Source organism: Platalea leucorodia (genome assembly GCF_965183815.1).
Source record: "Platalea leucorodia genome assembly, chromosome: 9".
In the NCBI taxonomy this organism is placed as follows: domain Eukaryota; kingdom Metazoa; phylum Chordata; class Aves; order Pelecaniformes; family Threskiornithidae; genus Platalea; species Platalea leucorodia.
This window is the reverse complement of record NC_138831.1, coordinates 31081455-31094096: the sequence shown is the minus strand read 5'-3', so window position 1 is coordinate 31094096 and position 12642 is coordinate 31081455. Positions and strand designations below refer to the sequence as shown.

Genomic DNA, 12642 nt, shown 5'->3' with positions numbered 1-12642 from the left:
AACAAAGAGCAGTTAGTCTGTACTACACTGTGATATACAGCCGCAAAATACAGAAAAAAGAATTGAATGCTGATATATTTCATGATCATCTGTATATATTCCTCTACATATTCTCAGATGCTGATGGCTCAGTGATGCACTAGAGTAGAAATAATCTTGCTATTTCTCTCCAGTGTTATTTACATGCATTCACCAAAACTAAAGGTTGTTTTTAACAATCACAAGGTATACTGTACCTGTTTCTCAGAGGGAGACTGTCTCTTGCTGAAAAAGCTTATGAAACATAAAAGTAACCTGGTAAATATATACAATTTGATATTTAATGGCATTCTGTATAGACACATCTTGTCATTTGAAATCTTTAAAAATCAAGCCATATAGACCTCTAATAATTTTTATATAACACTGAAGACATTTTTGGAACAACTGAAATAAATTTCCTGTACAAGTTTCAGTACTTCATTTACATGATATGAACTGACATTAAATGCACATGTAAAACTGCAGCCACAACAAAGCAGACAAGATAGAAATTAGATTATTCACAAAAAAATGTCTTTGCTTTTCCTCTCTTCTCCCTCCATCCCCAGCTGTTCTGACTTTCAGTCACTGAGGATCCTGAAGTTTTCCAAATGCAACAGATGGGCCTCATCTACAAACTACACCAGAAATCCGAGTTGCCAAAACCATTATAGCCAAAACTAAAAAGGTCACCCATGAAGTCACATTCTTGCTGGTTACTGCCTAGTACCATTCAACTGCCTGAAACAGAAAAACTACCCAGTTTATTTCATATCTTGAAGTTGATAATTTTAGTTGACTAAGCACTTCTTATAACCAAGTTTTTATCTATACACTGAATTACACCCCTTTTTCTTATATGACATGTTTATATTACAAGGATTACAGCATTACTATCACTATTCTCTGGAATAAAGTAAATTTTTCAGACTCCAGAACAAACACAATTCCAAAATTTTTCCATGAAAAGCACAGCAAATACTACAAAATGCAGAAGCGCTATACAGTTGAGTATGGTCCTCTTTGGTTTGGATGAGGAAAACCATACCATAAACTGGATTCTGAACCTCGGTAATCTATATAAAATACACCAGCTGGAGAACAGATTTCCTAATTGACACCCTCTTCATACAATACCCATTCACAAGACCAATACTCTTGTCTAGCTCTCCCCATTTCGTGTCCTGATTACAGCAACAACATCCTTATATCAGACCTTGACAGACGACATGCTGGATACCATAAGTATTTACCAAACCAGAGCACAACTGCAAAATTATTTTCCTACCCAATCTCTTTGACTATGACACTTTTGGCTCTCTATATTACATATAAGCTACTATTCATTTCACTACTCAGCAAATATTTATAGTAACATTATTAAATTGTGATGTGAAGTGTGCCAAACAGAATTCTTCCTAACAACATTTCCTCATTCTAAATTAGGAGCGAGCATAACACAAATACTTATTTCCCTTTCCTTTCTTTTTAAGTAAGCATTGCCTTTTTATGAATTCTGCCTGGGGAAAGATTGCATAGGGGGGACAATATTGCAGTAAAGCATCTGTATTTGCTCAAGCAAGAAGCAAATCACAGCCTGGCATATGTTGCTGTAGGGCAGTCATAACTTAAGATCCTCTGTTCTCCTGTGCGCACGTTGCTCCTTGCTGGCTCTCACGAAGCACAATATTCCTCCTAATACGTAGCGGTAACAGGCAGGGAAGGAAGGCTCTGAAAATCCTCCAGTCTGAAGCCAGTCAGTTGCTGGCAGGAGTGGCCAGGATCATCACCTAGTATATCAAGTACTTTCTGCTGCTTTCTATAAGCTCTGGAGGGTCCTGTGCTACCACAAAGCAGCACTGGAGTGAAATTCTAGCGTCTAGCAACAGGCATGTAAAGGCCTGACCCTTCCAATGTATGGTCCGTTTTACACAGAGTGTAACACAGTACCTAATTAGCTATATTTCCATTATGTATAAACTAACCAATTCTTATCACTGGAAAACCCTTCCGGCTATTGGTCCTTCACCCAAAAAACTGAGCCAAAATGACCTTCCTGGAATCTGAAAAGTTTATAAGTTTTGTTTGGTTTTTTTTTTTTTCTCTATTATTTTTCATTTTCATTCCCTTCTGTATTTCTGGATTCTGGCCAGAACTGAAGCAGAAGTGCCAGAATACTGTAAGACTGGTTATTCTTCTTATTTTTGCATTCTTTCCAACATTGAATCCCCAAGTTTGGAAAGAAAAGGTATTCTTATAAGTTTTCTAACCCAATTCTGCAGACCAAGGCAACTTGAAAAATACCTGACTCTAGCGATTTATCTAAATTCGATCTTCAGAACTTCCAAACACTTGTTTTTACTTGCCCTCTCATATCAGCATTAAAATAATAAACATGAATAAGATTATAAAGAAATACTTGTAGTAGCTTATATTGCATAATAATTGCTGTCATTCATTTACCATTTAAAAAAAATTAATAGCAAACTGAGTATTTTGTATAAACGTAAGGTACATAAAGAATATATTCTAGCAAATCAATAGGTAACTATTCTGAAGCCTACATATATCTTTTGGATTAACATCTTTACCTGTTTCAAAATAAACAATATCCTGTAACTGCAGAAAATAATTAAAAAGTGTTTTTGATATTTATTACCAATGTCACGAATAACGGTTTCTTACTTGTATATAATCACTTAAGGGATGTATTTGCCAAATTTTGAAGAGGTTTTTAAGGTTCAATGCTAAATCATGTTACCACAGGAATATTTGTTCATGATTTTATTACAGTTCAACAAAACTCCTCAGTATTTTACTTTTTTCTTCATAGCCTAGGACAATATTTAATATGGAAAACAGATGCTGAAGCAGACTATTGAGTTATATCAAATGCAAAATTCAATTTTCAACATTATAACCAATGACAGCTTGAAACACAAACAGGCACTAATGCTTAATCATAAAGAGATCAAATGTTTGTGATCGAATGCTGTTATAACACCACAAGTGATGATCCACTCCAAAATATGGAGAAGATTCAAAATAAGGAAGGTATTTACCTGTTACCATTAATAAGCGTTATTGTAAGTGCTTCATATGTGAAGAAACAGGTTATAAAAATAAAGCAATGGATATTCAAATATTATTTTCTCAAAAATCAAGATTTTAATTACTCACATTTCTATGCTAGAATGTACTTTAGAAAATGAGTGTAAAGCATTAAAAAACTTCTATTATTCATTCACAACTGAGGACTGACCTTTCATTGTAAAGGCAGTTTTTCCTTTGCTTCTTGAATTTAATTAATTGTTTTAAATGAGGGACTAATACTGCTTTTTAGCGTGTCCAAACTAAATACTATTTTTACTGTTAATACCGACCGCACTTTTAGTCACCTTCCTTGTCCATAAATTCAATTATACAACAGCCTGCCACTAAGATAAATAGCAAATAATATTCTGAATAGTAGGTTCAGGTATTTCTTGGGATTTTTAATATCATTCCCTTTCCCACTTGTCACTCCAAAATGTGGGAACAGAAGGCAAAGTACAGCTCTTTCTTCCACGAGAATGAGAATTCTGCATACTGGACATGGAAAGCATCACTGCAGATCAGGGAAGAAAGCTGGAAGGGACTGACTATCATCTGGATGCAAGGGCAAGCAAGAGAAAGGTGGAAATGAGAGTGCAGTTGCTCCTGCCAGCAGTAGTTTTTCTTACTGACTGTGAATACTCAAGTATCCAAGCCAAAAGGAGGAAGGGTGCAGCTGTTAGCAATGATCTATTACAATTAAAGACACAGCCAATAAACAATTAATCACGTACATTTTTGCCAAGAAAAACAACACTTTATAATATATTAAAGGTAAGAAGCTATTGGTGTGCAAAGTACAAAAAAATAGAATTGATGTATAGAGTACTGAGAGACCTTCTGCAGACTGCATCATGGATTAAACTTTATAATTACATGATCATTCATGACAGCTTCTTCTACAACAAATGTATTCACAGCAGAATTACAAGGCCACAGTTCCTGTGCTGAAAGGACCACAGGTATCCAACAGATATGAAACATCCATAAACAAAAATGGAGCACAGATGCTTGGCCTAATTCCATTCCTCTAGCAACACACAATCCCCCTCTCAAAAAATCCTCCCTTCCTCAGGAAAAAAAAAATTGGGTAAAGCAAACTCAACTGGAACATGAGGCTTTATTGGGATGGGGAGTTCTTGTTTGTAGGTGATTTACAGATTGCTTCCACTGAGCAACAGAGAAGAAAAATGGGCTACTGTTGGAAAACTATAATCAGACACCAAGAAAAAAAATTAATTTACAATGAAGTCTGTATTTTATAACTCTGTGGATAAAAAAAACAGGAATATTGTTCAACATATGACCAAACTGTATGCACCACTGTATTACCCAGAAATGACTTAAAGTATTATATACCACCAGAGCTGAGTCAAGATCATCTCCGTGTACTGTAATGATCATAACTGATCATTCAAATGTTCAAAAGAGACTGGAGTGCAAGCATACACCAGAACAAGACCAAGGCTGTAAACGTTAGGCACGCAGATTTCATAGTCGAAAAAAAAAAAATCAGACTCGCATGAAAGCCTTAGTCCAGAGCCTTGAACAGTCAAACACCAGAGAAGAGCTTAAAACTGAAGGAGTAACTAAGGACTTTCATTACTTAGATTGAAACTCAGAATAAAGAAAGACGGCTAAAAACACACTTGGCAACACAAGTAGACATGTAACATACACATGAATGTTCAAGAAAAAAAAAAACCTATTAATCTTGCATAACAATTTTTAAAAGACTACATACCCACAGGTATAAAATACCTCAAACTCCTCTATTAGATGAAATGAAAAAACTGTTCATCTTTAGTGTTACTATTTTCCATTTTGCTTAATCATCTCTTTTAGATAGGTTACCAAAGGAGTTCATAGGATACTATTCTTCATTTAAATAAAAGAACTTGAAAACACTGTTTCAAAAGGGAAAACATAAAAGCATTTTTCCCGATACTGCTAAGACTGAAGCAATAAAATAATAGCTATATATAAATTAATTTTAATGCAAACACAGTGAATTAAAAAAAAAATAGCAAAGTCCAGGCATCACCATGTCTCTAAGACAAGAAAGCTCCTTGTAAATATAGAAGAAAAAGAGCAAAGGTCAGGCATGAAAACATTCCCACATCTCTCTCCCTCAGTAATTTCCTCTGTAAGAAATAATGGAAACAGCACACAACTTTGAGAAAACAGCTCAATTTCTTAAAGAAAAACAACCCCTCACCCCTAAAAAGCTTTTAGAAATTCAAACTTATATGAACATCAACTTTGCTTGTGTGTTGTGCTAGCTATAAACTTTACATGGCTGGAACAGAACTTGTACCAGCACAACTCCGCTTTCTCAGGCAGCCGCTCACCACATCCTGGCAGAAGTGCAATCCTGCCAGCGTAACAGCGTCTGTACCAGGGGAACTTGCCAGCGCAGTTATGCACGTTGTAAATCAGACCCTGCTACGATCTGGACAAACCTATGCCAGAAAAGGCTTGCACCGCAACCCCAGCCAACTTGACAACCCACGCTATAGAGTAAGCTTTATTCACTGACTATCTGTTTTGGTTTTTTTAAAAGGAATGTGGGTGGGCTCAACCAACCATGTCTTTCTATAAATCCTCACATTTTAATGCTGTCAGTCTTCAGACAACAACAATCTCTTTGCTCCATCACGGGATTATACTTTCATTTGATCTAAATATACGTCTAAGAAGTTCTGTGTTTCGTTTATATCATGACAATAGAGAGTTTTCTTCCCTGATAAAAAAGCGCACATTTTTCACATATGCAATCACAGGTTCATTAATATTCCTCCATCCTGCTTTGGAATATATAAAATTCTAGCATGCACCTATTATAAATTCACCAAACCCCTGCCAAGTTATTGATTTCATATGATTTTTAGAAGTACTTTTCACTTATTAGAAACATTCATAGACTGCATGAAATTACATGATTTATACTCTAAAAGTGCCTTTAAACCATGGTATTTAAATGACAGGAGATACAGACAAGAGAGAGGACAGTGGTTCAAAGGAAGCAAGCTGTAAGGATTACTCGTGTTATGTGTACTTCTCAAAGCAAACTAGGATAGACAAGAAAGGAAAGAAAAAAGGGAAAGCAGAGGGGCATAAAAATGAATAACTAATCTAGGAGCTACAGGTGGGAGCAAACATCTACAAGGTGCTTGCTGTGACTCCCCAGTCTAATGAGATCACCACGCGTTGTCCTATGGCTTTCAGCAGGCACCTTTTCAGCGATGGCCTTTGCATCAAAAGCCCTTTGTGTCACACGGGCTTTGGTTCAGCAAAACAATTAGTCATAACTTCAAACATACTAATTGATTCCAGTGAAGTCAATGAAACCAAATTGCATACATTGTTTACATCTTTTGCTGAACTGAAAGTAATATGAATATTGAGAGGGGACAGGAAATCAATAGCATAGAAAATAGCAATGTAAAAAGAAGGTAAAGCTGTAAGTTTGATGGAAGACGACATGCATTTAAGCAGAGAGAAAATATAGACAGAACATTGTGACTGCACTGAAGATAATGGTGAAATGATGTGGGACAGTGATAACATTGCAAGTTTCAGGAATATAATGAAGGAAAGACAGCTTTTAGCCTGAAGCCTATCCTGCTGAAAGAGTTTTGCCATCTACATGAATGAATGAATTTATAAGGAACTGGACAAAAGAAAAGTTAAAAAGGAAACAAAAAATGTGAATAGAACTTAATTTGCTTTCACATGATAACCACTGCTTCAAAACCAATAGGTTTTTGCTTGAAGAGAAATCTATATCCTTTTCAGCTGGACAATAATAAATACCCAAATGAAGAAAACCCAAAAAGCTGAGATGAAATGAAGCTGTCATACAATCTTAGAAATAACTTCATGCTCTTTCATTTTTAGTATCTTCGTTCATAACAAAACTATTTTCTTTCTGAGTTTCACCAAATATATCGCATCTACAAGTGAATTCATCTTATTGATGATCTAATACTAGCTGTCAGCTCTTGCGCAACATATGCTGGAATTAAGCACAATATATGCTTAACTCCAAAACAACGAAAGACTGCCCAAACATGAAGTCTACTTTTATCTCTGAAAATGTTTGTGAAATTACAGAACCTATAGATGCTATAGCAAAGGAAAAAACCCTAGAATATAATAGTGTCTTTTCATATCTGGCAAGATCAACTACTAGCATCCACCTGGCCCAGAGAAATTAATGTCAATAATCATTCAGTACAGCTTTTAACTTTTTGCTTACAGTCAAATCAACCAACAAAAATCCTCACTGTATGAAGACATATTTTATAATCACTTAGTTAAATCAGTTGCCAAAGTCTTAAGAAGATACTTAAAACTTACCTTCTGTGATACCAATATGGTCAAAATAAACATATTTCAAGTCCTTCTGTGATTTCTCAAGTAATAACAAAGAAATTCCATGGTCAGATTACAATTAAAAAAAAAAAGCTTTCTTTCTAGGCAGTTACCTATTATACTCAACAAGCTCAACACAAAATGAGTCAAAGATCAAGAGTAAGTTATCTGAGGTGTCAAGTGCATAAGGTTAAAGGTGAAATTCTATTAGGTCAAAGGTGATATAAATAAAATTTTTTATGTCAAAGAAGAAGGGTCACAGACAAGACGTATATAATCTAAAGACATCACAGATGACAAGTAATAATTTTAAGTAGTGCAAGTGTGTTCTCACTACAGATACCTTAACCGACTAAAAAATTGAAAACAGTGATGAATAAGTAACTACGAATATTTTAATGCTTCCCTGGAATATGGTTTTACTTCTATATAATACTTCGGAAATTTTTTCTCAAGTATTTCAAAACTTTAGTTAAGTTACTGAATGCTTTAGTCGTGGGGAGGCAAAGTTTGGCATTAACTATGCATCCTGAATAAAGAGGTACACAAAGCAGATTGCTCTGATAAATAAAATTGCTTTTCTACCTTACAGTGACCGTATCTCTAGCATATATATCTTATTACTGCTCTTGGGGGGGGTGGGGTGGGCGGGAAACAACCAAACAAAACAGAGAGGGCCTCAGGCCAAGCAAATTTCAGATTACAGTAGTATAGCTCAGATATCTATACTCAGAGTAATTAAAATATAGCTATAAATAATGTATTACATATCTAACAATGAAAGTATCCATATGTTGTCAGTATGCCAAATACTATGCATCATTTTGATTAAGGATATTTAAATCTGCTGTTGCAATCATCAAGCTGTTCATTCAGTTAAAACTGTTCTCTCCTTTTGCTCTTGCACTAAGTATGCATTCAAGAAATCCCATACATTTAACCTTAATCTTGATCTTAAGTTCACATTGAAATGTTTTGCTGAAAAACACTAGATTTAAGCATATGATGTTGGACGCCACAAAAAACAAGATATCTGTGCCCTCTAGTGGAACTTCTTTTTCACCAACTGGGCACAAATGCAGCTATTACAATGCGATCCCTTTTTCTGGAAGCTGGAATTGTTAAGCTGTCAAATTAGATGTTGTGAATAGCATGTAATACCCAGTCAAAAGAAAATCCAGCTCACTGCTTTCCTCCATATTCATCCGAGACAGTTGCCCAGCAAGAACCATAGTTCTTGGCTAGACAGCAAAGGCTAGATAGATAGAAGAAAATTTCAGTATTATAGATTGCCCACACTTTGGTACGTGTACCACCATGAAAGATTCTGGAAAATCTCACAGCTTATATTTCTAGGAAAACGGATGCAGTATGAAGCCTTCTCCCATACACCCAGTTAGGTAAACCTGGCATCTAGAACCAAATCCAAAACCACACAACTCCCACTAACCACTGTAAAAGAGAAAAAAAGAAACTGAAAAGATAGTTTATATACTTTTGTTACAGTTAGGAAGGGGTAGGCAAACTGCAACTCAGCAAAAATTTATTCCTCCCGACTATCTCTGCAATTTTATTTTTCTGTTTTTCCAGTGATAACCACCTCTGTGGATTTCAGTACCTCAGAGACTTTAACTCTCCAAAGCTTTTTAAAAAGGAAAGAAAAGATGTTACTACTGGATGTAAGAAGCTGTAAACAAACAGAAGTTTTCAACAAATAAAAATAGTAACAAGAACTGCGAAGGAAAGAAGGAGACAGCCAAAAATTAGAAGCACTGAGCAGTATCATTTGAATCAGCTTGGCTGGAAACAGGTTGCCAAAGACAAAGTCAAATCTGAATCAGCTCTGGGGAACTGGCTTGTACAGTATTTCTTCCAGACATCTGACAGGTATAATACATGGGCATTCACAATTTTTTTGGGTAAGAGAAAACTCAAAGTCTGATTGTTATAATGTGTCTCTCAGAAAAGGCCTTGACTTAATACTGTAGTTCAATTTAGGCAGCAGCAACGAGAAATTATATCAGACAACTATTCAGAAGCCTTTTCTTCAAAACAGCATAGTTTCTTGAGTCAGTATAAAATGTCCTCAGTGCTTCCTAAAAACCACCCTAAGTGACAATTGTTCTAAAGAAGCTACTGAAAAACTAATTATTGTTTTTTCTAGCAACGCTAATACTTGCAAAGCATTTCCAGTCTTACATTTTTAAGTAATTTAGCACTACAATTTTCAGCGTTATTGGCCTTGATGCATAGGATAGCACATCTGATAACCTAAAAAAGGGCTAAGGTATTTAAAGCAACAGGAAGGAACAAAAACAGTAAAGCAAAATGCAGACACCTGCAACACATCAGATTTTTATGATGAAAACATAAATACAGTGAGATGAAAACCAACTTTGGATTAATAGAAAAACAATGTCACATTTTACACACAATCTATTTCAAATGGCAATTGCTTGAAGTATTTGAATCCACTGTTTCTTTTGTTCCTTTTCATTCTTAGTCTATATTCAAAAAGGCACTGTTATTCCCACGCTAACACAAATATTCTTGTTCAATTCCTTTATAAGAATTTTCAAGACTTTCTTAGGCTATTCAGCTGGATGGCATTTAAAACTAGAAGTAATACAGAAAAAAATATTGCAAAACTTACCACTTCTTCATCTGAAAGCTCTCGTCCTTGTATACTACTGTTTTCTCTCACAGCTTGTTGGTGTTTTTTCCCTTTAATGTGGCTGAAAAGGTATACTTCTGATGAAATCTGTAATGACAATGACTTAATAGTAATTTTTTTCCTCAATAATTCTATAATTTATAAATAACAGTATTTTAAATATAATATATGCCAATTTGTACTTTATTCCTCAACCTAATTTACATAAACATCTTTTATGCTGCACTTAAGAGTAAATTACATAATGATTTGCTAGCCAGCAATACTATAAAAGATTAAAAAAAAACTTGGCTTCTCATCTCATTTTGACTTCAATCTAACTTCATATATTGGACTTTCATTCTGAAACACACGATCAGTGAATATACAAGCCTCTGGTCTGCTGAACCCGAGTTTCTGTTCCAGCACTGCCTGAACTGATCCCATGCAATCTTGTTTAATTCAGCAATTAAAGAAAAATAACGCTTAGTAGAATATAAGGCTTTATTCAATAATGCTTAGTCTTTGCAAATCAGTAAACCCAGTTATCAACAAGAACAGATCTCCCTGCTTCCTACTCAGTGACTGTATGGCTTCCTCTTCTCCACCATTCCTGGGACATATGGAACGGCGGACACAAGAAGAGATACCCTGTTGAGATTGGAGGTCTGCCTAGCAAAGTACTTCGCTTCCAACAGTGACCAAAAAATAAGATACCTAATGAAAAGTAAAAGAAGAGACAAAGCAAACACTAATTCTTCCCTTCAACACTTTTAAGCCGCCAACCAAACTCAGTTCAAGAACTTCTTGAGCTTGATGTCATTTCTCTGTATCTAGTAAGCTTCAGTGAATTTCAATCCAATGAAACTTGTCCAATCATCCCCTGAACTCACATTAAATTCAAATATCCACAGGATCTCATAACGTGTTCACAGCTCAGCTACCTGCTATGTAAAGAACCACATTCTTTACTTTAACTGTAACTTTTAACTACCTTCATTGGATGCTCCTGAATTTTTGCTTTTCTTAGAAGAGATAGCTAATAACTGAGTACTGTCCACACTCTCCATTCTATCTACAACTCTACAGTTCTTTCCAATCTTCCCTAAACCACCTGATCTATAGACAGAAGAATCCAAAATAAGGTGCACTTTACAAGAGCAGAGCAGGGACACAGTAGACGTGCAGTACTCTCATCTGTGAATGAAGCATAATTTGTAGCTTCAAGGCTTAAGTTGGCCTTGCAATTCTGACAGTATTCCCTCTATCCAACTTACCATTACATTGCATAATGAGCACTGTTTTTTTCGTTCGTATGGTGTAAGTTTTGGTGCATAATCAGTATTAGCATGTCTTCCACTACTTAATTCAGCTGCTTTCTCTTTCCTTTGTTCAATTTGTTCCATGTGCCTTCTAATACTTTCATCATGCTGAATGGAAAATAATCAAAGCAACAAAGAAAAAAACATCGAATTACAGTGAATGGAATTAAACTGTGCAAAGAAATATTGGGAATTACCAAATATCATACAGTTAGGATGAACTTCTGTTAAACAGAAACTATTTTTTACTTCTGAAAGGCATTAGGAGTCACCACACATCACAGACATTTTAACGTTATGCTATGACTTAAAAATAAATCAGCACTATTTTTGTTTTATAGGTGATCATCAATTAATAATCTGTTGCAAATTCTTCTGTAAATTTTTTTGTTACATTTAACATCTCAGTTCCGGTTTTGTTCTTAATGAAACACTCTAGTACAGAACACAAGTTCAACTTTCAGTTCTACAAATATGTAACTTACGTAATGCTATTTTCACTGACAGATATGAAATCTTAAAGTAAAATAAATTACTTGTTATTTATCCACAGTAGTGGGCACAGTTCATGGGATTCTTTCAGAGGGTTTTCATACCAAACCCTCATAAGAATGGAACAAACTCTCAACTACTATTTAAAATCAGAGGCTGGGGTATGAACCTGTACTTAATAACAAAACGGCATTTTACAGTACAAGTAAATGTAGCTATGGTGCTTCAGACTGGGATCAGAGCACAGAATAACACTGAAATGAAAAATTACTTGTACATATACATAAACCATCCTACAATAAAAATGTACATAATTTATCATTAATTGACACTTTAATACATAGTTCCACCTCAGAACCTTAAAAATATAATTTATCATTTTAGAAGCCTTTACATCTCTTCAAAAATAGTGGGTATCTCTTCAAAACTTCTGATACCTTGGTTCTCCACTGGACAGTCAATTCAGCTGAACAGGTGAACTACAAGAGGCTTGATTCTTATGCCTCTTTTATGAAATAACTGGAGCCCTTCATGAAACAAAAGGAAACAGCATGCCACACTTGACGGCATCAATTTCAATACCTTTAGATAGCACCTTGTGTGACTGTTTGGTGAACTGTCTTCACTAAACAGTGTGAGAGTTTTTACATATTGATTTTCCTCATGATTTAATTCAAAATTACT

At 35.1% G+C, this 12642-nt stretch overlaps 1 protein-coding gene across 2 annotated transcripts in view; it reads right to left on the bottom strand.

Moving 5' to 3' along the window:
* SCAPER (S-phase cyclin A associated protein in the ER) overlaps window positions 1-12642 on the bottom strand; it is a 168083-nt gene that overhangs the window by 96323 nt on the left and 59118 nt on the right. For both annotated transcript variants that reach the window (XM_082321353.1, XM_082321354.1), the window contains exons 19-20: window positions 11422-11574; window positions 10145-10252 (exon numbers count right to left, since the gene is read on the bottom strand). In XM_082321353.1, coding sequence (XP_082177479.1) covers window positions 10145-10252; window positions 11422-11574 — 261 coding nt within the window. The remainder of the gene's footprint in view (window positions 1-10144; window positions 10253-11421; window positions 11575-12642) is intronic.